The 23,138-nt window shown below is 38.3% G+C and overlaps 1 protein-coding gene across 8 annotated transcripts in view; it reads right to left on the reverse strand.

The window, feature by feature from the left end:
* Window positions 1–2,263: 2,263 nt before the first annotated feature.
* LOC120429837 (teneurin-a) overlaps window positions 2,264–23,138 on the reverse strand; it is a 463,678-nt gene continuing 442,803 nt past the window's right edge. For 7 of the 8 annotated variants that reach the window (XM_052708822.1, XM_052708815.1, XM_052708793.1 and 4 more), the window contains 7 exons: window positions 9,427–10,428; window positions 9,171–9,365; window positions 8,826–9,035; window positions 8,035–8,220; window positions 7,802–7,948; window positions 7,491–7,698; window positions 5,288–5,410 (listed from right to left, as the gene is read on the reverse strand). In XM_052708822.1, coding sequence (XP_052564782.1) covers window positions 5,332–5,410; window positions 7,491–7,698; window positions 7,802–7,948; window positions 8,035–8,220; window positions 8,826–9,035; window positions 9,171–9,365; window positions 9,427–10,428 — 2,027 coding nt within the window. In that variant the 3' untranslated portion in view covers window positions 5,288–5,331. Of the gene's footprint in view, window positions 3,078–5,287; window positions 5,411–7,490; window positions 7,699–7,801; window positions 7,949–8,034; window positions 8,221–8,825; window positions 9,036–9,170; window positions 9,366–9,426; window positions 10,429–23,138 lie in introns of those variants that run through there. The other variant, XM_052708830.1, reaches the window with a different exon arrangement.

Below are 23,138 nucleotides of genomic sequence, written 5' to 3' on the forward strand. Positions count from 1 at the left end.
AAAAAATATATATAGCGGAATTAAAAGGAACAACTCGTCTCTTTGTATTCATAGTAATGCATTCTGCTAAAACGCTCAACCAAACCACAAACTCTTGAAAGACGTGGAACCACAGCAACACTTTATCTGATTGCCACTGCAAGAGCTTAATCAGCTCCTGTCCTTCTTGTTGCTGCTGACATCCACCACTTTAACTACAATTGTCTTGATCCGGAAATAGGAATGCAATCTCCGTATTTTACGAAACTTTTCACTTTTGAAGACAATTAAAAGATAAAAAATGACAGCGATCAAAAAACGCGTCCGTCCGCAGGCACAGATTGCTTCGATCCCCCAAGAGTCGATATGTATCCGAGGATGTGACAAAACAGGTCAGATTATAGGACATTTCAGGATATGATACTCTGATGTACTGAGCTCGAATCCAAAATATGAATTTGATTGGTTGCGACAGGACCAGGCGCTTTGGCATTAAAATTTGAATAAATGCTTTTTTGGTTTTTAATTTTTGTATCACTTATCAATTTTTGGATTTTACAAAAGCCTCACTAGCTAATAGTTCTTGTTTCATGGAAGAACTTTGCGGAAGAGTGCGAAGAGATTCGTCCCCCTGAATATTTTTATAGAATTTATAACATCGCGCCACCCCAAAACTCCATCTGTTTCATTAAGCTATCTGGCACCACTAACACAAACGTAACAACAAACATTCAAATATTTAAATTATCAATTACCTAATAGTTTAAAAAAAATGCTATTTCGATTTGCCTGAATGAAATATCAGTGGAATCGAAAAAACGAAAAACGAAGTTGGCTTCATAGCTGTCGGCCACTATTTCTAGTACCAACAACTAGTGTCTTCCTTTTATCTTCAAGGGCTCCACCGTCATGGGCTTTTAAGTGGTTGAGGCACAGATTAACACAGAGCGAGCAGTTCGAAGAAATGTCATTTTATTTTTTGGCTCCATAAGGTTTGCTGGTAGCAGGCGTGCGATGTATCTGCGATGTACCACAAAGTGGAACCAAAAATCAAATGGCAGAAGTGACTCTGTCTTACTCTGTGGTTGAGGTATGGCAAGGGGCGAAGGCGTTGAATACCCACATTTACATTTAGAATTTAAAGGCGCCCGCCGCGGGACAAGGATTGGTTTGGTTCGGAATATTGAACTGTATAGTGAAGAAACATAGTTTTATGTCAAATACACTCTATGTAATTTTAGATTTATAATTGTTTGAATGTAGCTTTTAAATGAGAACCCAAATTTATGTTACATTGATTAGGACTATACATATTTTACACCGCTGTTTACATTTTTACAATAACTTTTCATGCAAGAAAATACATTTTCATGCATCATTTTTTAATCTGATTGGATTAATTGTATTTTTCTTAAAATGTCATCATTTCTGTAATGTTGTCATCTTTTTAGTTTATTATTAATGCTTGATTAGACCAATATGTTTTGGAATCAGATTGATAAAATTGGTGTAACCTTTGATTTAACATGAAATCATATGATTTCTAATACAAAACCATTTGCTTTTGTTTTGTATGAAAACACAGTTTTGCTGTGTTTCAGATTTTATGACATTTAAATTTAAGAATTAGCTAGCTTACTATAATTGTATGGTATACGAACAGTACTCAGATACTGCATCTTCCAGCAAATCTCCTCTGTATTTGGTTTTTGATAAAGAAATGTATCAAATGCTTATAGTAATATTGACTTTAAGGAGAAGAGCAAACAATGGGGTGTTAGATATAGGAGGGCAACAGATAAAACAAATGATAGACGCAGACAAATAGGGAAGGGTCATTGTGGAGGATTTTACACATAAGGATGGTTGGATTTATTCTGGTTTTGTTCTGTGTTCAATTCCGATTTTCAAAATTTCTCGACATGATTCCTGTTCGTACATGTTTCTAACTCAGTATACCCATAATTTATAAACACTTTGAAAAAGAAAACACAGCTTGGATAGGAGATGGAAAGTCAAACATAAATTTATTTTAAAATACTCTTTCCACTATGTGTTCTTTTTTGATCACATGTTGTTCCATTAAATCTAAGGAATGATTGAATTTTCAGTAAATCAATTTAAATTTAAATTTGTAATTAAAATGAATTTAGTAATAATAAAATAACACAAACCAGCTGTTTTCAAATTAATTTTTTATAGTGTCAATTTATTACTGTAAATATCAACATAAAATACTCAATTTGATTTATGTTGAACAAAATAATTGGGTTTAAACTATAATTGAAATAAATTTAAAACATCATCTATTTAAAAAGCGTACTGGTAAAAACTAAGATGAAAAAGAGTAAAAAAGCATTTTTGTTTTTTTATTGTTTTACAGGGTTCTTGCCTGTTATCTTATACATTTGGATAAAACAAAAATGTACTAATATAAGGATAAACAAAATGTAAAAACCAAATAAGAAAGAGTCAATCAGCTGCGTTATTTTTTTTTGACACGCAGAAATTTTAATAGTTGTCTAGTGATGAAAATATATTTAACATTAATATTAAAAACCCACGTTACCAGAATGTGAATGAATGTTTTTTCTCTATTAAAATGAACTCGTAATTTTGTTTTCTTTAATCTTTCATAATGAATAATCTGTACCTTTTTCAATAATACGAACTCTTTTTAGTTTTATTTATCCTCATACTGAAACAAACACATGAAAATATGACATAACAAAAAACAAGAACAAACAAGAGACATACAACATTTAACATACACATACACAAAGTTTTTTTTATCGATGTACTGTTTTTTTTTTTGCTTAAACTCTATATGTCAATAGACGACGGTGATGAGGATGAGGTGGAAAATAAATTACAGTATGGAAAATACAAAAAAAGTTAAAAAAATGAAGGCCACTAATATTTGCCAATTGTGAGAAAACTCAAAGTAGATGTTGTATGAGGAAAGGCTAATGCTGTTTAGAAACATATAATGTTCACTAAACGATAAGAATGGATATTCGAATTGCGTTCTAATCGAAAAGAAATTTGAAACCAGAACGACTGCGACTTACCACGATGTGAAAGAGTTCCAGAACTCACTAAACATTACCATAGACAATTGAGAAACGGAGAGCGGAGTTTTGATTAGTTGAAATAATTTGTATGGGTAATGTATTTTAAAACAAGCGTTTTACGGAGGTACTTTAATTGTACCAAAATGCGGTACTGAACTAAAGGGACACACGACAGGACAAAAAAATGCGAACTTAATAAGTTGAATCTGTGTAGTAAGTCCAACAATTATACAATCTTTTCAATCACCATTTGTAATGGTATTTTCATAATGTAAATATGATTGAAGCAATGGAAGTGGCGCTTCTTAGTGATGTAAAATGTTGAGAGTTATTATTTTAGATTGTATACCTGTGGAATTAGTGTTATCAGGTAGGAAAAAGATTAATCCTGCCAAACAAATTGTGTTTTTAAATAGATACAATTTTGTAAAGTCGTTTTCTAAATTATTTGCCAATTATTATTTAAGCATTGCTGATTTTGAGCATATCTTTTTATATATGATAATCTGATCAATCAAAATTGCTTTAATACTATAATTTTGGCAGGTTTATATTTATTCCTTTTTTTTATTTTGGGTCAAAATAAAAACATAATAACAAATAAATCAGACAAACATCGCGATCATTCAGGCACTCATTCATTCCATGAAAACTCATTGAATTTTCTTCATTTGAAAGTAGGGCGTGGTGTCATCCATAAGAGTATTATTTGGTATATTGTGTCCTTCTTGTTCATACAGTATGTAAAAAAAGTATTTACACCCCTTGGGCACTATGCACATTTTGTGATGAAACATGTAAAAAATTTAAAGTTTGACAGGAACCTAGTACTACGTTTTGTTCAGAAACTCATGCCAAACATTTTGCTACAAAAAGCTCATGAAAAGATGATTTCTATAAAAAGTTATATAACAAATACTATTACGAAAATAAAAAAGGTGCAAAAAAAGTTTGTACACCTTTCGAAAAATTAACATAAATAATGTTATTTGTTGACAAATCACCATAAATCCAGTCTCCCAACTCCAAATAGGCATCCTTGACTGATTAAAAAAATAATTTGGATTGAATATAAAGTTTACTAACTACTTAGTATAAAAGTTTATATAACTCTGGAAATTCTATATAAAACTTATCTAAACTTAATTTTGCAAACTTTTAATTCAACTAAATGTCAATATATTACCATAGAATTGCTAAATAAACATTTTGGAGTGGGTATAACACCGTTTTGGGGGTATTTGTATCGATAGAATAGATTTTTCGTTGGAATTTCGTACCAACCCGGAATTACGTCGTAGGAAAATCCGCCGGCATCCGAACCGGTCCACGATTCACAAGTCAACCTATGTGGAATCGGAAAGGGCATAAAATTTCCGATCTTTTGATACCCATACATCTAGGTTTTCTTTAAAACCTACGTTTTTAAATACCTGGGCAAAAAGTAAGTTTGATCCACGAGAACAAAAATTACGAAATTCCATACATTTTTGGCAGGTTGCTCAAACGAAACCATAACAACGTTTTTGCTTAGGTATTTAAAAACGTGGGTTTTATAGAAAACCTGGATGTATGGGTATCAAAAGATCGGAAATTTTATGCCCTTTCTGATGCCACATAGGTTGACTTGTGAATTGAGGACCGGTTCAGATGCCGGCGGATTTTCCGACGACGTAATTCCGGGTTGGTACGAAATTCCAACGAAAAATCTATTCTATCGATACAAATACCCCCAAAACGGTGTTATACCCACTCCAAAATGTTCATTTAGCAATTCTATGGTAATTAATTGACATTTATTTGAATTAAAAGTTTGCAAAATTAAGTTTAGATAAGTTTTATATAGAATTTCCAGAGTTATATAAACTTTTATACTAAGTAGTTAGTAAACTTTATATTCAATCCAAATTATTTTTTTAATCAGTCAAGGATGCCTATTTGGAGTTGGGAGACTGGATTTATGGTGATTTGTCAACAAATAACATTATTTATGTTAATTTTTCGAAAGGTGTACAAACTTTTTTTGCACCTTTTTTATTTTCGTAATAGTATTTGTTATATAACTTTTTATAGAAATCATCTTTTCATGAGCTTTTTTTAGCAAAATGTTTGGCATGAGTTTCTGAACAAAACGTAGTACTAGGTTCCTGTCAAACTTTAAATTTTTTACATGTTTCATCACAAAATGTGCATAGTGCCCAAGGGGTGTAAATACTTTTTTTACATACTGTAGTTGAAAGATTCCCTTTTTAATTATCAAAACATCATTTAAGAATTGTTACTGCTGTTCGGTTTTGCGTTTCATTAGAGATGCATTTGCCGATACTGATGAAATATATGCAGCAATTTGAACCAAACTGAAACAATTTTATTCATTAAAAAAAGTAAAACATAAATTTACAAAAATGGTAGCAACGACTCAGAACTGAATCACTTTTTTTTTATTACTTGATTTTTTACTCCCTTTGTTGGTTACAAATTAAAATAATGAAGCAACTTAAGATAAATCATCATTCAAACAAAAACAAAAATAGAGAGATTGAATGATGCATTTGAAGATATACATAGACTACCTTTACCGTCACCTGGGGTGAATCGGTATACATGGAGCGAGTTTCGGTTAGACAGACACAGTGCTCAATAAATACTGTCTCTATTCAGATTGTAGCTCCGATTCGCCCCAATTAACCGTAGTTTAATTAATTTTCATGCATTAACCGCCATTCTACGCATAATTGTGCCAGCTTTATGTCCTTTATGTTCCTAATCACCCAAGTTGGAATTTGGCCACTCTTATTCATAATCCTCTTGCTATACACCACGTAAAGAAGATAATACAAACATCAGACTTCGTAAAAAAAACAACATACAATTATACATAGCAGGACAAACACACTTGATATTTTTTTAAATCTAGATTAAATATTCAAAACAACCTATCCCTCATGGGTTTCCTATGCAAATAGGGCCTTTTGAAAATTTAATCGAGAAATGAGGTTCCGAATAATGTACATTCATCTGGGGCGAATCGGGACTACAGTCTGAATAGGGACAGCACGTTTTAGAGCAGTTAAATGCATCAAATTTGGAAATGGATGGACACATTTTGTTGCTCTGAATCTGATCTACCCGAAACCACTCAAAAATATCAAAATATTAGGCTACTACATTGTTTAAACAGCTGTCCCAATTCGCCCCAGATGACGGTATTAGATTTCTTTTTGTATTTTTCTAAAAGTATACATCAAACTTATCATTAAAACGAAAAAGTCATGGACATGAGACAATTGTGCGTAGAACGGCCGTTTAGGCTGTACAGTGATTTGATTGATATTTATTTTATGCTTGATGTTTATCTTCAAAAGCATGAAAATCTACAGAACATTGTTGAATAAAAAAATGCTACAAATAGGCATATTGGAATGAATAAAAAAATGCATATTTAGAATCCACCACTTTAAGTTATTTTAAAACAATTCTTTTGCCCTATATTAAGAAGCTAGTGTTATCGTACGATAAATGTTTTTTTTCTGTTATTTTTTCTCGGATGTTTAACAGACATAAAGGATTTAGACGCACACAAGGTAAAACACATTAGACAAACACATACTCCGTGTAGCTGATTTGAAATTGCGGCCAATATGAGATCGTTTATCGATACTCTGAAATACCAGGTTTTTAATTCAAAACCAATTACACGGAGGGGATGAGGATTTAAAATGCGGAGGAGTAGGGATATTCTTCTCGTTGTTGAAGTAACAAACGTTAAACAAAACAAGAGGATTGTTTGAAGGATGCTGGACAAAGTAATAAAGTATGAGGTTTTTTTTTTTTCATTTGTATAATGGAGGTAATCAAGTTGAATGAACGATTTTTAAGTTTTGATTTCAACAGTTTCGAATATTTTTTTCATTAAACTATATGTTGATTTTATCATCAGCTGATTGGTAATAAATTGATGATTTCAGTTCTATTTAGTTAAATACAGAATGACGACAAGGTTTAAGGAATTTGTTTTATTTTTTTATTTTTCTAAGGACAACAACAAAGGCTAGACAAGGTAAGGGCAAGTCGTGCACTGTTAAAAAAAAGTTTATAATAAATTTCAATTAACATGAATGTTGTAACTGTAAATCGTACAAAATAAAGTAACGATTTAAGCCACAGGTAATATTTGAAACATACAAAGCTAAACATTAAGACTAGCTATTTTGTATTTGTTCGTCATTGCATTCTGTAAGTAACATTGTATACCAATTTTCGTTCGTAATACAGGAGTGAATATATAAACAAAAGCTAGTAATAGCCAATTGAAATCATCAGTTACACCCATTATCAATCCTGGCTGACAATATGTTAATCATTTTCTCAAATGCTCGATAAAATATTGTGGATTAGTAATATTTCAATCGAATCAATTCGATTGGGTCTACTCACCTTTCGCTGTATTCGTCCATGTGAGCGTAAGATTGCACAGAGTTTTCTTCGATTAAAAATTTGACGCGCTGATAAAAGGATGCAGTAACTGACGGGGGCTGCTTTCTAAGGAGCACCTCGACTGGATCGTTGGAAGCCAAACACATGATGTGTTCAGTACAAATTGGGTGCGTACAACATTCACTGTCAGAACAGTCGGTCATTCCATCTATTTGGAAATTAAAACAGAATGTTGAAAAGATCTTCCATGGTATTGTTACATAAACGATTACTTTAAATATTATGTAGTAAATGAAGGGTCTCCCACATACCATTATCGTTATCGGTGTTATCCTTGCAGCTCATCTCCAGCGCAATTGAGCAATCGGTGCCAGCCCAACCTTCAATACAAACGCATCGATATTCTCCGTCCTCCAGAGTGCATTGACCATGACGAGAACAGCCATTCTCGCAGCCCGCTTTGAATTTGAATAAATTAGAGTTGTAAAACAAATTCATTGAATCTTTCTATTTCAAAACATGTAATAATTAAAGTATCACTTACGCAAGGTGCAGTGTCGGCCGTTCCATCCTTGTGAACAAACGCAGGTCCCATTTTTACACTGCCCATGTTCTGCGCACCTACTATCGCAAGTTAGTTGATCACATAGGCTACCAGTCCAGCCAAGATTGCACCGGCATCGTCCTGATTCACAGATCCCGTTTGGACCACATTCTAGGCTGCATACGGCTGATGAAATTTAGGAAAAGTTAGTTAGATTATAAATAAAACTATGGACACTATGGAAAGTAAAATTCAATTGTGCTTGACAAAAAACTATATCAAAATTTCATTCCTGGAAGATATTATGCCGATATCACTTTCGATATTGCTCAAATCAAAATCAAATTATTCGCTCTACAGCATTGCCTTGGCGTTCTCGATTGCGAGATTCTTACTCGAAACAAGGTGTCCGAAGGCTTGATTGTTAAGACAATTGCAAACCTCTTTTTACATCTAAGCTTCCATCCACCCCGGGATTCGAACTGACGACTTTTGGATTCTGAGTCCAACTGCCTACCAGCGACTCCACCTAGACAGGACCCAGGGAGACGCGACTCCTACACCTGGACTGAGCTATCGACCTAACCTCTAGGTTAGACCGGGACCAACATTTGCTACCCTGTCCGACGGAAGGCGTGATCAGACAAATTTCGTCTCAAAATTTGCCACCGGGGCCTTCTGGGATCAAACCCAGACCGGCTGAGTGAGAGGCAACCACGCTTACCCCTACACCACGGTCCCGGGTCATATTGCTCGTAAACATTAAAAAACGATATTTCAAGATGCCTTACCTTGAGAACAATCTACTCCAGTCCAGTGGCGATCACATACGCACGAACCCGTTTCCAAATCATACGTTCCATGATCAGAGCAGGTCGGAAGACACTGGTATACCTGCTGATCGACGATGCTACAGTCTTCGCCTTGCCATCCAGCTTTACAGTAACATTGACCAGATACACACGTACCGTGGCCTGCGCATGATGGATCAACACAGTCCGCTGTGCGGGGGATAAACACATAAACAGGTTAGTAATACATTTGTAGTGGAACAATCACTCTAGCGTGAGCACAAACAATCAAGGTAATGCAATTGTGTACACACACAAAAATCCTATATCAAGTCGGAAACTTACGTTGTTCGCAGAATAGTCCTTTCCAGCCCCGCTCACAGTGGCAGTCTCCCTCTATGCAACGACCGTGATTGGAGCAGGTAGGAAGTTCACACTCAGCCACGGGTATGTCACACTCTGAACCCTTCCACCCTTCTTCGCAGTGACAAACTCCCCCACCGTAGTGGCCGTGTGAAGAGCAGAGCACAGGACATACACCTGTAATGATGATCCCATAAAAAATGCTAATCTTTGTGAAAAGTAAGTAAATTCAACTTACTAATTGAACAGTCTGGTCCTTGATAGCCATCGATACAGTCACATTTACCAAGATAGCAAGAACCTCTCCCGGAACAGTCGTTGGGACAGGTGGTACGGATACCTTCTGCTTCTCCGAAAATAAGTGTAAAACTATGCTGCAATAGCTCGTCATTGTAAACCGACAGAAACCATCTTCCAACGTCCAAGTACTGCAGAATGGTTACATTGACGGTCATGGAATCCATGTCGAGCTTTGGCATGGTATTGTCCGACGATCTCTTTGAAATTATGTGTTGGTCCACATCGTCGAGATGCAGATCCGAGAATGCGAATTCATAACTACGTTGAATTTCGAAAGGAGACTGACGAACCAAGTTAGAGTCTTCTTGCAGGGTATTTTCATTTTGTTCTCCACCTATATGTACCACGGTTTCGTCATTTACCAAACTTCGTTTCCGTCGTAAGCGGTGATCTATTCGACCACCTTTAATGAACTCTACAAAATCGTACTGAGTTATGCTGGGACCCACGTTTCTTCTTCCATACACAGCAAAATTGGCACCCCATGGTAGTGTAAAATTGAACTGGATAAATGCCGGATGTTTGTTCCGGAATTCAGCATTCCAAAACTGGAACGGCGGTATATTAGCGTGATGAAGCTCGTTAAAACCCTTGAGCTCCACAATTGCTGGCCATTTTTGTGCAGCTAGAGACGATATTAGCTGATCTTGACCTTGTTGTTGCTGCTGCAGCTGTTGATCCTGGTAGTTCAACTGAGATAAGCTATTGTGCACGTTGCCGTAGTGGTTGGCTGTCGTAAAGCTGTTGTGATCTACGGTGCTCATCAAAAGGGATTCCTCAGTTGGCAATAGTGTAGAGCCACCATTACTACCTGCTGTGCCTGCAACTGACCCCAAATTGCTGGTAGAACTTGCCGTTACTTGATCCTGGGAGTTTGACTTTACATCTTGCACTAGGATACAATTCGTGGAATCCATATTTGGCTTCATTGAACTTGTTGCTATACAGAAGAAAAGACAAATACAATAAGTTAAAACATTTCCACAAAGTAAATTCTTTGATATCGTATGATTGCTTTTGTTATTGCACACTTTGCACCAAATTCTCCACCCTTGCAAATCATAACTGCACACCAAATATTTGCACACTTGAAATCCTACCCCTTCTCCCCCCGCTCGCCTATAGTGGTGCGTGTCTCGACTGAGCTTTGTTGCTTACGAACACTTTAGAACAGTTTCAAACTAGGGTGTGTGTCTTAGACAGTTTTTTTCTGCTGTAGTTTGAAGTGTGCACTTTTGTATATGTTTTTATGTTTATTTTTACATATACTTTCAGAAAAACACATAAAATATGATAATTTGTGCGGAAACTCATTAAAACAACATCAAGTCTGTTTGTCCCATCGTTGTACTTCTACGCATAATTGTCCCACCAAGTATTTTCTTTCACATAATCATCAGTTTTACGAAGTGTTGTGTCTTGTTTACCTGTTTACCAAGAGGATTACAAATAAGAGTGATAAACTGCTAATTGAGGTGATCAGGGACTTACAGGGTGAATGGAGATCCACGGGACAATTAGGCGTAGAAACACAAAAAAACTGCCGAAGAATTTCAATCGCGTTTTTCTCAGCTGCATTTTTTTTAACATGGGACAATTTGCGTAGAATGGCAGTACACAGACGGTAACTGCTATGCTAAACTACAAATTTGAAATAACTGTCCATCACCACCAATTTTAATTATATTTTGAAAAGTTATGGTGTACAATAAAATTAGATTTTAGAAAAAAATGGCTCATCTTTCAAGTACAAATATATACATTAATAAAACTACTAATTAGTACACCCAAAGGAAAAATATATCTCAAAATCTGCAACAGTGGATTTGCTGCAGAAAATGTCACATTTTATAACATTTTTTGCAGCAAGCTCGTAGATCATTTTTACCCGCGTATACACATTTCAGTGATCTGCAGTTCTCACCAACACATATAATGCTGGCCCGTCTCCAAGCAACACTCCAAAGAGAAGAGTATGTTGGTGCTTTTTCACTCACATTTCATCAAGCGTCCATGGCGCGGTGGTAGCGTGTCGGATCAATAACCTAAAAGTTGGTGGTTCAATCCTCGTTCTGATAAGGGTTTTTTTGTGAAATACAACCAAAAAGCCGTCGGTAATGGCGATAATTGTCCGTAACGGGCAAAAATGTCATACCCCTATATAGCAAAAAATGCATGAGGACAGTTTTCATGAAGATTCTGATATACTTTCATGACGCCATGCATCACAATCATGCGACCGCCGTTTGGGTGCAAACATAAGCGTTATAAAGTAAAAAATAAAATCAAATGTATTCAAATCGTTGTTAGTCGATTGTTGATGACATAATACATAGCACAAGAAAAAGCCCTTCAAAGGAATACCAAGGAGTCAACGTTGCCATCGGCATCTTAGGATCCCAAGTTTATATACATGTGAATGTCGTTAGGTTTTTACGAGCGTTATTTTTATTTCTTTTCCGTTGATCTACACGGCAAGTGTTTCCTTGAGAAGTATATATTTTTATTACAATTTCCTTTTGCTTTGTTGGATTGGACCTTTTCCCAAAACAAATTTTATTTGCGAATATTATATTTGCACTGCTGGTTAATACATTTCCCGAACATGGGTAAATGACAAGGGAAATGCGTAATAATTCCTTTCTCTGGTATCAATACCAAATTTTGGTATTCCTGAACCCTTTCAAATTTGTCTTATAGGATTATGCAAGAGCAAAATGTGGTATCATACCAATTTAAGGTATTGTTTTGATATTGCAAAATTTCAGAATTTGTCAATGGCCGACCGAATACCACATTTTGGTATTCTTTTGGTATTACAGTATTTTATCAAATTCCTCTGAAACTATGGGAAAATTTTGACCAATTTTGACAAAATAATTAATTTTGCGCTAAAATGATGTCTCAAAGCGAATGCTTTTATTATAACAAACGGAAATTTCAAACTTTATTTTAAACATTGTTGATATACCCCCTTAAGAAATGACTTGAAATTGAAGAAAATTTTCTAAGTCAGGATGCCACATTTTGCACCCAAACGGCGGTCGCATGATTGTGATGCATGGCGGCATGAAAGTATATCAGAATCTGCATGAAAACTGTCCTCATGCATTTTTTGCTATATAGGGGTATGACATGTTTGCCCGTTACGGACAATTATCGACATTACCGACGGCTTTTTGGTTGTAATTCACAAAAAAAAAACTCTTATCAGAACGAGGATTGTACCACCAACTTTTAGGTTATTGATCCGACACGCTACCACCGCGCCATGGACGCTTGATGAAATGTGAGTGAAAGAGCACCAACATACTCTTCTCTTTGGAGTGTTGCTTGGAAACGGGCCAGCATTATATGTGTTGGTGAGAACTGCAGATCGCTGAAATGTGTATACGTGGGCAAAAATGATCTACGGGCTTGCTGCAAAAAATGTTATAAAATGTGACATTTTCTGCAGCAAATCCACTGTTGCAGATTTTGAGATATATTTTTCCTTTGGGTGTGGTATTATTTTTGTATTAAAGTGTGTCATCAAATTCCTCTGAAACTATGCTTTGCTTTAAAATGACTTGATTCCCAAAAATGTTGAAGCTGATTTTCAATATTATTTTATGTACCCACTAAGATTTTTTTTAAAAACGTTGAAAATTCTCTAAGTCGGGATAACCAAATACTTTGAAAAACGAGTTAATCGACATATTATTGAATTTTGGTGAATTTCAATCCAGTTTCATTTTAATAACACTTATTTTTCAATCTTGTTATTTTTCAGAAGTTTCAAGAACTTCAAGCACAGGCCGTTCATCAATAGGGAGATGGCGTCGCTATTTTTAGACCACGTTTTCCACTTTTGCTCATCGAAACCGACTACTTTATCGACCTTATTTTGCTGGGCGAGATAGGACGCCGTCTATTTTTAGACGATGACTCAGCACTTTTACACTCTTGCACTTAAAAAAACCAGGTGGCAGCACGATGTAACGCCACGTCCCTATGACAAATGCATTCGATGCAGCCGTCCCCTAACATGACAGTTTTCGTGAGTTACGCGTACACAGCAAAAAATCCGATGGTAAAATCGCATGCAAAAGCATGCACATCACCTTCGTCAAAATAGACACTTAATATTACACGCTGCATGTACAATTTTTGCAAACACAAAAAAAAGTTGCAACCGACGGGATTCAAACCCAGCACCAACAGTAACCCTAGCGCCTTAGCCCACTCGGCCATCAGACCGATGGAAAGCTGTAAGGATAAACGCATATATGAGCTTGACGTTTCGGTCAAGTAGGTTTCCCATACTGATGGGCTACATATTTCAGGGTGTAAAATTACATAAAATTGCATAAAATAATGCAAAATTTATATTACACCCAGGCCTTTTACACGCAGCTGAATTACTACTTTTTTAGCTGTGTATCCACCGACAGATGGCGAGTGGGCCTTGTCGGAGTCCGCCCTATAAATATACGCAACTCAAAATTTGCACGGGAAACTTTTTTTTTGCGTAACGGCTTTCGCGGCCCGCTCACTTAAACTGTTCTAGACTAATATTTGAACGTGGCGTATCTCTAAACAAGAAAATGAGCTAAAAATGTAGTAATCCAGCTGCGTGTAAAAGGCCTGGGTGTAAAATAAATATTGCATTATTTTATGAAATTCTGTGTAATATTACACCCTGAAATATGTAGCCCATCAGTATGGGAAACCTGCTTGACCGAAATGTCAAGCTCATATATGCGTTTATCCTTACAGCTTTTCATCGGTCTGATGGCCGAGTGGGCTAAGGCGCCAGTCCTTACTGTTGGTGCTGGGTTTGAATCCCGTCGGTTGCAACTTTTTTTTGTGTTTGCAAAAAATGTACATGCAGTGTGTAATATTAAGTGTTTATTTTAACGAAGGTGATGTGCATGCTTATGCATGCGATTTTACCATCGGATTTTTTGCAGTGTAACTCAAATCTAGTGAGGGCAATAAAAGCTTGGCAGTATTTCGTGGTATTTTTATGTTTATGGTTGGAAAAATCGATCCGCCTCTATAAAAAGGTGAGTTCATTATATTGAATTTAACTAGGTTTTGTTTAAAATTATTCGTATTTCTAGCTGCGATGGCAAAAACAAAATCCGTAAAGGAGGAGGTCCAGGTTTTGCTGTGTGCTCGAACCATAGGTCCGCGAGGGCGAGATCGTTTTTCGAAGTGAAAGACATACATCTATTCCAGCTTAAACTAAACCTTCGTCCACGTCACGGATCTTTCCGGCAAGGAAACTGGATCGCCCGTCAACGGCGGCAAGAAGTGACGAGATCTCGCTCTACGCCGCTTCGTTGGCCGCTCAGGGCGTCGCTGAAAAGTCGCTCAGAATCACCACGGCGCGCACACCGGCGGAAACCGCTCCAAGACCCCAGGACCGGGTGCCTAGTCGGCACTCTGAACCCTGGCCGCATCGAAGACGTGATGCCGATCCCGTCCGATTTGCCTTGCCGGAGGGAGGTCGCCGCGAGAGAGAGAGTGTTAACATTTTTGTGGTGGCTTTTTTGTGACGCTGTGCGTGTTTCCTTTTACACACTCACAAATGTAATTAATGAGGAATAAAGGATGGAAAAAAGTAAATATACAAGTGCGTTATATCGTGATTAACCTTTGTAGCTAAGTGAAGAATAACGTTGTTCTGACTGACTGTATTGAAAAACATCATCTGTTCATACATCTTTCAGAACGGACGAGACGGTTGGCGCAGCGCATCAAGGAGAAACATCTTAAGAAAATCCAATTCAACACGCTGTTTAGAATCTCCAATGTACACCCAACCGGCGGACGCATGATTGTGATGCACGGCGGCATGAAAGTATATCAGAATCTGCATGAAATCTGTCCTCATGCATTTTTTGCGATATAGGGGTATGACATTTTTGCCCGTTACCGACAATTATCGACATTACCGACAGCTTTTTGGTTGTATTTCACAACCAAACTGCAGATCGCTGAAATGTTTACACGCGGGCAAAAATGAGCTATGAGCTTACTGCAAAAAATGTTATAAAATGTGACATTTTCTGCAGCAAATCCACTGTTGCAGATTTTGAGATATATTTTTCCTTTGGGTGTAGAGGAACTTAACAATTCACAGCTAAAAAATTAGTAATCAGGCTGCGTGTAAAAGGTCTGGGTGTAAAATAAATTTTGCATTATTTTATGAAATTCTGTGTAATATTACACCCTGAAATATGTAGCCCATCAGTATGGGAAAACTACTTGACCGAAATGTCAAGCTCATATATACGTTTATCCTCTCCATTCTACATCGGTCTGATGGCCGAGCGGGCTAAGGCGCCAGTCCTCATTGATGGTGCTGGGTTTTAATCCCGTCGGTTGCAAAATTTTTTTGGGTTTGCAAAAATTGTACATGCAATGTGTAATATTAAGTGTTTATTTTGACGAAGGTGATGTGCATGCTTTTGCATGCGATTTTACCATCGGATTTTTTGCTGTGAAAATAAAAAACACAAATAAGCTTTCAAAAACAAAATCTCAGCGTGAAAAGCACTCTCCCCAGAAAGAGAGAGCTGCGCAAAGCTTTTGAATGTTTCTATTTTTAATACTGTCGGTAAAGCAGTATTTTGACATTTTACCACAGTATAACTTTGTATCAACTCTACCCGTCGCTACTCAATTTTACCTCCATGCGTATAAAGTGAATATAAAGTTTTGAGACTCTATTGGAATACTTTATATGTTGATATAGAGGGGGCTTAAAGCTACCTTTTACAATCCCGCGGTTACTTGGGCCGAAGGCTTGATTGTTGAAGCAATTGCAAACCTCTTTTTACACCTTAGCTTCCATCCACCCCGGGATTCGAACTGACGACCTTTGGATTGTGAGTCCAACTGCCTACAGGCGACTCCACCGAGGCCGGACCCAGGGAGACGCGACTCCTACACCTGGGCTGAGCTATCGACCTAACCTCTAGGTTAGACCGGGGCCATCATTTACTTCCCGTCCAACGGAAGGCGTGATCAGACAAATCTCGTGTCGGAAAATGCCACCGGGACCGTCTGCGATCGCGCCCAGGCCGACTGGGTGAGAGGCAATCACGCTTACCCCTACACCACGGTCCCGGCTTTTGGTTGGTTTGGTTTTGGTATTCAAGCAATATTCAAAAATCCAGAAGACCTTAACTTGGTATTGAAATGGTTTTATTTTAAGGTATTATTTTATCCTTGGAACAACATGGTTTTGTATTGTTGTGCCCTTCCACAAACAAGAATTTCGTATGATTTCATGGTATTTTACCATCTATTACTGGGCAACCAAGGGCATATTTTGGTCCCTATTATTTGCCCAAGTAATACCAAGATTTGGTATTCCCGTGTTATTTACCCCTGCTCGGGAATTGTTTCATTTTCAAGAATATCTGTTCCTTTTCGATACGTCAAATGCTATTGTAGGATGTGATTGTGGAAATTAGATAGACACATTTCGAGATTTGCTCAACATCATGCAGTCGCATACAATCAATCTACCTTCTAGAGTGTTTGGCTTTTCACCGTCCAAGTTTGAATTGTTTGGGTGTACTGGGCCTAAATCACGTTCGGCCATATTTTTCATTAATGGCATTTTTTTAACTTACTAGCCATTTTGCGATTCGTTCAAACATAATTACTTCGGAATAATATAATTTTAAGAACATTAGGTTTTATTAATTTAAGTCTACTAAAAACTAACTCAAAAAATCTAATAAAATAGAGCAATTTGATCGGTTTTCCATGTAGGGCAGCGATTCTCAACCTTCTTCTAGGCTGGTACCCCCTGCCATGTAAATCAAGTAGGCCCGGTACCCCCGTAGAGAATCGCTGATGTAGGGGAGACTTGTGGGAAGACTTGATCCCCGAGGACACTTGTTCCCAAGCCTTTATCTCGTCAGCACGCGGGTAAAAAAATAGCTTTGTTCTAGGAAGTTGTGCGAAATTGACTCATTAAAATTGACTCAAACAAATTAAAAAATGTTTGAATTGAGTTACACATATTTTTCCAAACAGTGCTGCAAAAAACCTCTAAGAGATCTTTTTTCTGAGCAATTCTCTACGAAATCGGTCTTTTTTTAGAATTTTAATTTTTGTATTTTTTAAGCCGACTGAAACTTTTGTGGTGCCTTCGGTATGCCTAAGGCTACCAACTGTACGGATTTTTTCCTAACCATACGGATATTTGAACCTCTTCGCGGATTTTTAACAGGCCGGAATTTTTGTAGGGAATTTTACGCATAATACGGATTTGTACGGAATTTGAACAACTTTTTAATCATTGAATTGCTTTTTTGATCTGGTCGAAGCTTTTGTTAACTATAATTTTTTTATTTTTCTGTGAGTTTGATTTGAAAAGGGGGAGTTTTTCGGAGTTTCCTCAATTTAAACTTGATTATCAATAATTCTAGAGTTTTTGAACTATTGTCTTTCATATGTTGATAGGACCTTTTAAAAAAAACTCTAGAATTGTTCTTTTAGAAATTACTTACTAAATATATTCCATTTCTAAAGGCTTTCTAAAACTTGTGAAAACATTTGAACATTTAACAAATCCAGAGTTTTTTCAAAGGTCCTATAAACTGTTGTGTTTAACATGTTATACGACCTTTTCAATAAAAAAACTCTGGAAAAGTGTTCGTGAAAACACTAAGAACGATATTATTCGTAAAAGCAAACTTGACATTTCAATTCAATTCAATTCAATTTATTTTATTAGTTAATAATCAATTAAAAATTCCGTATTTCTTATATTCTAACAAAGTTTTGGAGTTCCTTTCAACTATGATTTGAACTATAATTAATTTTGATGTAATTGGATATTCTAACAATGGATTTGGCAAGAGAAGGAAAAATAAAAAAAAACCTTCTGTTTGGGCCGGGGCTCGAACTTGTGCCGGACGTTGGAGGTTTTGCTTCCCACCTTCGTTGGTGGCACCTGAAGACCTCGGAGACAGGTAACACCTCACTACCGTACACTATAGGCACTCGCACTTCGCACTTTCCACCGTGAAAGTGTCGATGTTGCTTCACGATCACCTCAACGATCACACTCAGTCCGCTGGACTTGCTTCAGCGGCACTAGAGAATAGATCACTACCGATCACGATGAATCTTCACGATTTGGGTTCAAATTGTCGAACGATTTCGGATTAGAGTTAAACTCGATTTTTATTACTGCACGACTTGTAATGGACTTTGAACTTCGGTTGATACAAAGAGCGCGACGTTTGTGTTTGCAAAGTGTGTTTCGTAATGCTTGTGGTTCTCGTATTGATCTTCTGTCTAGGCTACTTTTTCCAATTCTGCTTCACACGGTAGAGATATAGATTCTCTCAACTGAGAGATATCAGCGAGGATGATGATACCGTGTGGTAGAGCAACTTCAGTATTTTGCATGCAGTTTTTTTTGTGTGTTTAGTTCATAAGTAAATTCAAATAACTAACCCTAAATGTGAGTGTGTGTAAGTATCGAACCCAAGATCACTCCAAATGTCAAGTCCAGGCGCGCATCTGCATCTTTCCACGAGGGTTTATGTTGGATGAGCAGGCTTAAACGTCAATAAGAAGTCTGCGGTCATCTAGGTTTTACCAAGTTCACTAACAGTTTGTCAAAACTTTCATTGAACATGAGCTGTTTCTATTTTTAGAAATATATGTGCTTGTTTCGGCAACATGTTCTTGCTCGGTTTTTAAAACACGAACGCGAACTACACATAAACAACTTGCTTACGAGAAATCCCAGCTGAAACCAAAGGTTAAATCTACTATGTTATCATGTTTAGCAAACTGAAATGAAACTTCATGTCTGCAAATGTAATTTTTTTTTTCAAGCTTGTTTCATTTAAGTCAGAATAAACTTCAAAATGAACTACTCGTAATCCATTGCTAGATTTGGCATTTGTGTTATACAACCATGTTGAATAATGTTTTTTTTTATCATAATGTAAACAATTGACCAAATTGTATGACATTTGTTGAATAATTAACGTATAAAAACGCTAGTGGAGCAATTGATCAACAAAAACAATAAAAAGCGATGTTTTACTTGCTACTTGGGTAGTATGTCCATGTAATTTTCCATACAAATTTGACAGCTGTCCATACAAAAATGATGTATGAAAATTCAAAAATCTGTATCTTTTGAAGGAATTTTTTGATCGATTTGGTGTCTTCGGCAAAGTGGTAGGTATGGATAATCAAATCAAATTATTCGCTCTACAGCATTGCCTTGGCGGCGTTCTCGATTGCGAGATTCCTACTCGAAACTAAGTGTCCAAAGGCTTGATTGTTGAGGCAATTGCAAACCTCTTTTAACACCTTAGCTGTCATCCACCCCGGGATTCGAACTGACGACCTTTGGATTGTTAGTCCAACTGCCTACCAGCGACTCCACCGGAACAGGACCCAGGGAGACGACTCCTGCACCTGGACTGAGCTAACGACCTAACCACTAGGTTAGTCCGGGACCAACATTTACTTCTCTGTCCGACGGAAGGCGTGATCAGACAAATTTCGTTTCAAAATTTGCCACCGGGACCTTCTGGGATCAAACCCAGGCAGACTGGGTGAGAGGCAACCACGCTTACCCCTACACCACGGTCCCGGCAGGTATGGATAAGGACTACACTGAAAAAAATGATACACGGTATAATTTTTTTTGGTGATTTTTAATTTAACTTTTTGTCACTAAAATTTGATTTGCAAAAAAAATGAACCGGCTCCGTGGCTTCATGGTTACGGCTTCTGCCTCACAAGCAGAAGGTTCAGGGATCAAATCCCGGTCGGTACCTTTGAAATTTGGAATCAAGTATTTGAACTTTGAACACGGACGAACGGACATGACACCAGCATTTAGATTTTGAAGCAGGTTTTGTTTTTCTTGTTCTTATTCTTTTTCCAGCCTGCCTTCAGAGGGAGATCGCTTATGTCAAAACAAATTTGACAGTTTGCTTTAGCTGACAGATTGCTCCTAGATGTTTTGTGTTTGTTTTGATCGCCGGTTTATAAAACGTTTCAAAATCTTCAGTTTGCGTAATTAATTGCACGCTCGTGTGAAGTTTCTACGTCTTCAAATAAAATTTTCTCTGAATCCTGCAATTTTAAGTAGTAATCGGAGTGCCCAGGTTATTTTGCGAAAGATTTGGGGTCGAGGGTCGACCACCCCGAGACGCGAGGGCTTCCGCGAGTGGTTCCCTTGCATGTGGTTCACGCTGAAACAACCAAGAGGAAATCCGGATTTAGGGGCCAGACGTTTCTGCGTTAGTTGAAAAGGCGAAGGACTAGTTGGAAGCCAATGCAGAGTTGAACGGTGACCCCTGTGGCTCATGTGTACTGGACGAAAAGCTCAAGTGGAAAGGCAACTGGAACAGTTCGATCGCCCTGGTTTGCGAAGACGTGTCCAACGGCAACCCCAGCAGCACGTCGTAGCTGAACCGGATCATTCAACTTCAAGGACGAAGATTACCCGAGAGTCTAAGCCAAACGGAAAAGCTGCGCAAATGTGCCTTCCAATGTAAAATAAACTCACACACTATATATTTAGAGCAAATAATATAAATCTTTGAAAAAAAAAATAACTCAAAATTACGTTTTATTTCAACTGATTGGCTACCCTAAAAAACTTACTTTCACGCATAGGCTAGAACAGATTCACAAGACGGAACAACCATTTGGCATTTTTGTGCGGTCAGCCGAACATCTGGGCGATCTCTAAAAGCCGATTCTTTAATCCATTTAATCGCAGCGAAACAATCTGGACCACAACATAGTTCGTTTCGGAACTAGTTAAGTTGGGAGTCCTTTCCTCGAGCTTGCTTTGTTTATAAACAAATTTGTGATTTGCTCCAGATTGTATTGTTAATATCAATAAAAATTGCATAATTCCCATTCACCGCAAAACGAACAGCGCGCAATGTGAAACTATTGGTAGCGGATAAAAAACAGACAATTTTAAATCACCGCAACATGACAACATTTTGACTGAATACAGAATAATGCCAAAACAAAAATAGTTCGCCAATGTGAGCACAGGCAGCGCTAGTGTTTCAAGGTGGTTTTAACGTATTTTTATTCGGCTTGAATTTGAATTTTGCCTCAGAAAAATGAGCAAAATCTGTTCGTGGTGTCATGTCCGTTCGTCCGTGCTTTGAATATGAACAAAAACGAAACAGAATCAGGTGGGATTCGAACTCACACCTTTGAACTGATGGTCTGGGACTCTAACCAGTCGGCCATCTAAAGGTTATAAACATGTTGTATTCTTCTCAAATTATATACGCTGATCCCTGATTTGCCTGAAGGGATTGGGAGTCTTAAGATAGATCAAGGATCCGTCTAGTGCTTGCTTCTATGTTAAGGCGGAGCTGGACAATGCCCAACGACCTCGGAATTGGGCCGCTATGATCTCTGCCATTCTGAAATGGGTCGTTAGAAGCAGCGCGAGGGCTATCACCACCTAATACCCGGGACTGAGATAAGTTGTATCAGCATTCGGCATATGCACTCGAAGAGAGCGCTCAAGTACCTCGGGGTGATGGTGGATGACCGGCTGAACTTCAACAGTCACGTCGATTACGCCTGCGAGAAGGCGGCTAAGGCGATCATGGCACTGTCGAGGATGATGCCGAACAACGCTGGACTCAGGAGCAGTAGGCGCCGCCTCTTGGCAAGTATCGCGACGTCCATACTTAGGTACGGCGGACCGGTATGGTGGACGGCGCTGGGGACGAAGCGAAATCGAGCGCTGCTCGACAGAACGCAGAGACTGATGGCCATGCGGGTTGCAAGCGCATACAGGACCATCTCGTCGGAAGCAGTTGGCGTCATAGCCGGAATGATCCCCATCGGCATCACACTGGAGGAGGACACCGTGCGCTACACCCGAAGAGGCACGAGAGGTATCCGGGAAGCTGCGAGAGCCGAATCGCTGGCAAGGTGGCAACGTGAGTGGGACACCACGGAGAAAGGCAGATGGACGCATCGGCTTATCCCGTCCGTATCCACGTGGGTGAGCAGAAAGCACGGAGAGGTCACCTTCCACCTTACACAGTTCCTGTCGGGCCATGGCTGCTTCAGGAAGTACCTGCACAGGTGTGGACATTCAGAGTCTCCTCTCTGTCCGGATTGCGACGAGTGCGAGGAAACACCGGAGCACGTGGTGTTCGCCTGCCCTCGCTTCAAGGCAGCGCGAAGCGAAATGCTGACGATCAGAGGAGGAACGAGCCTAGTCGAAAACCCACGAGTGTGGCTGTGAAGGAGAGCACGTTATGATGGTCGGCTCTACCAAATCGGTACACGTCTCGATGGTCACAGGAGTCGAGAACCCACGAGTGTGGCTGTGAAGGAGAGCACGTTATGACGGTTGGCTCTACCAAATCGGTACACGTCTCGATGGTCCAAGGAGAGGGCTGCATATGACTAGCCGACTAGCCCTCGCATGGACTCATATGTATGTGGAACAGGAAATGGTTCTAGTACCCAACATGGATCCTGTAAGTAGACTAGTGCAGAAAATGCAACGCCTCCCCCCGAAGTTATACCGAAAGGTGGCCCGAGGGGAAAAGGGCACGGCGTTCAAGGACTGGTATAGTGGGTCGGGAAATTCTTTTTCCCTACCCCACACTA

This window comes from Culex pipiens, chromosome 1 (genome assembly GCF_016801865.2).
Source record: "Culex pipiens pallens isolate TS chromosome 1, TS_CPP_V2, whole genome shotgun sequence".
In the NCBI taxonomy this organism is placed as follows: Eukaryota; Metazoa; Arthropoda; class Insecta; order Diptera; family Culicidae; genus Culex; species Culex pipiens.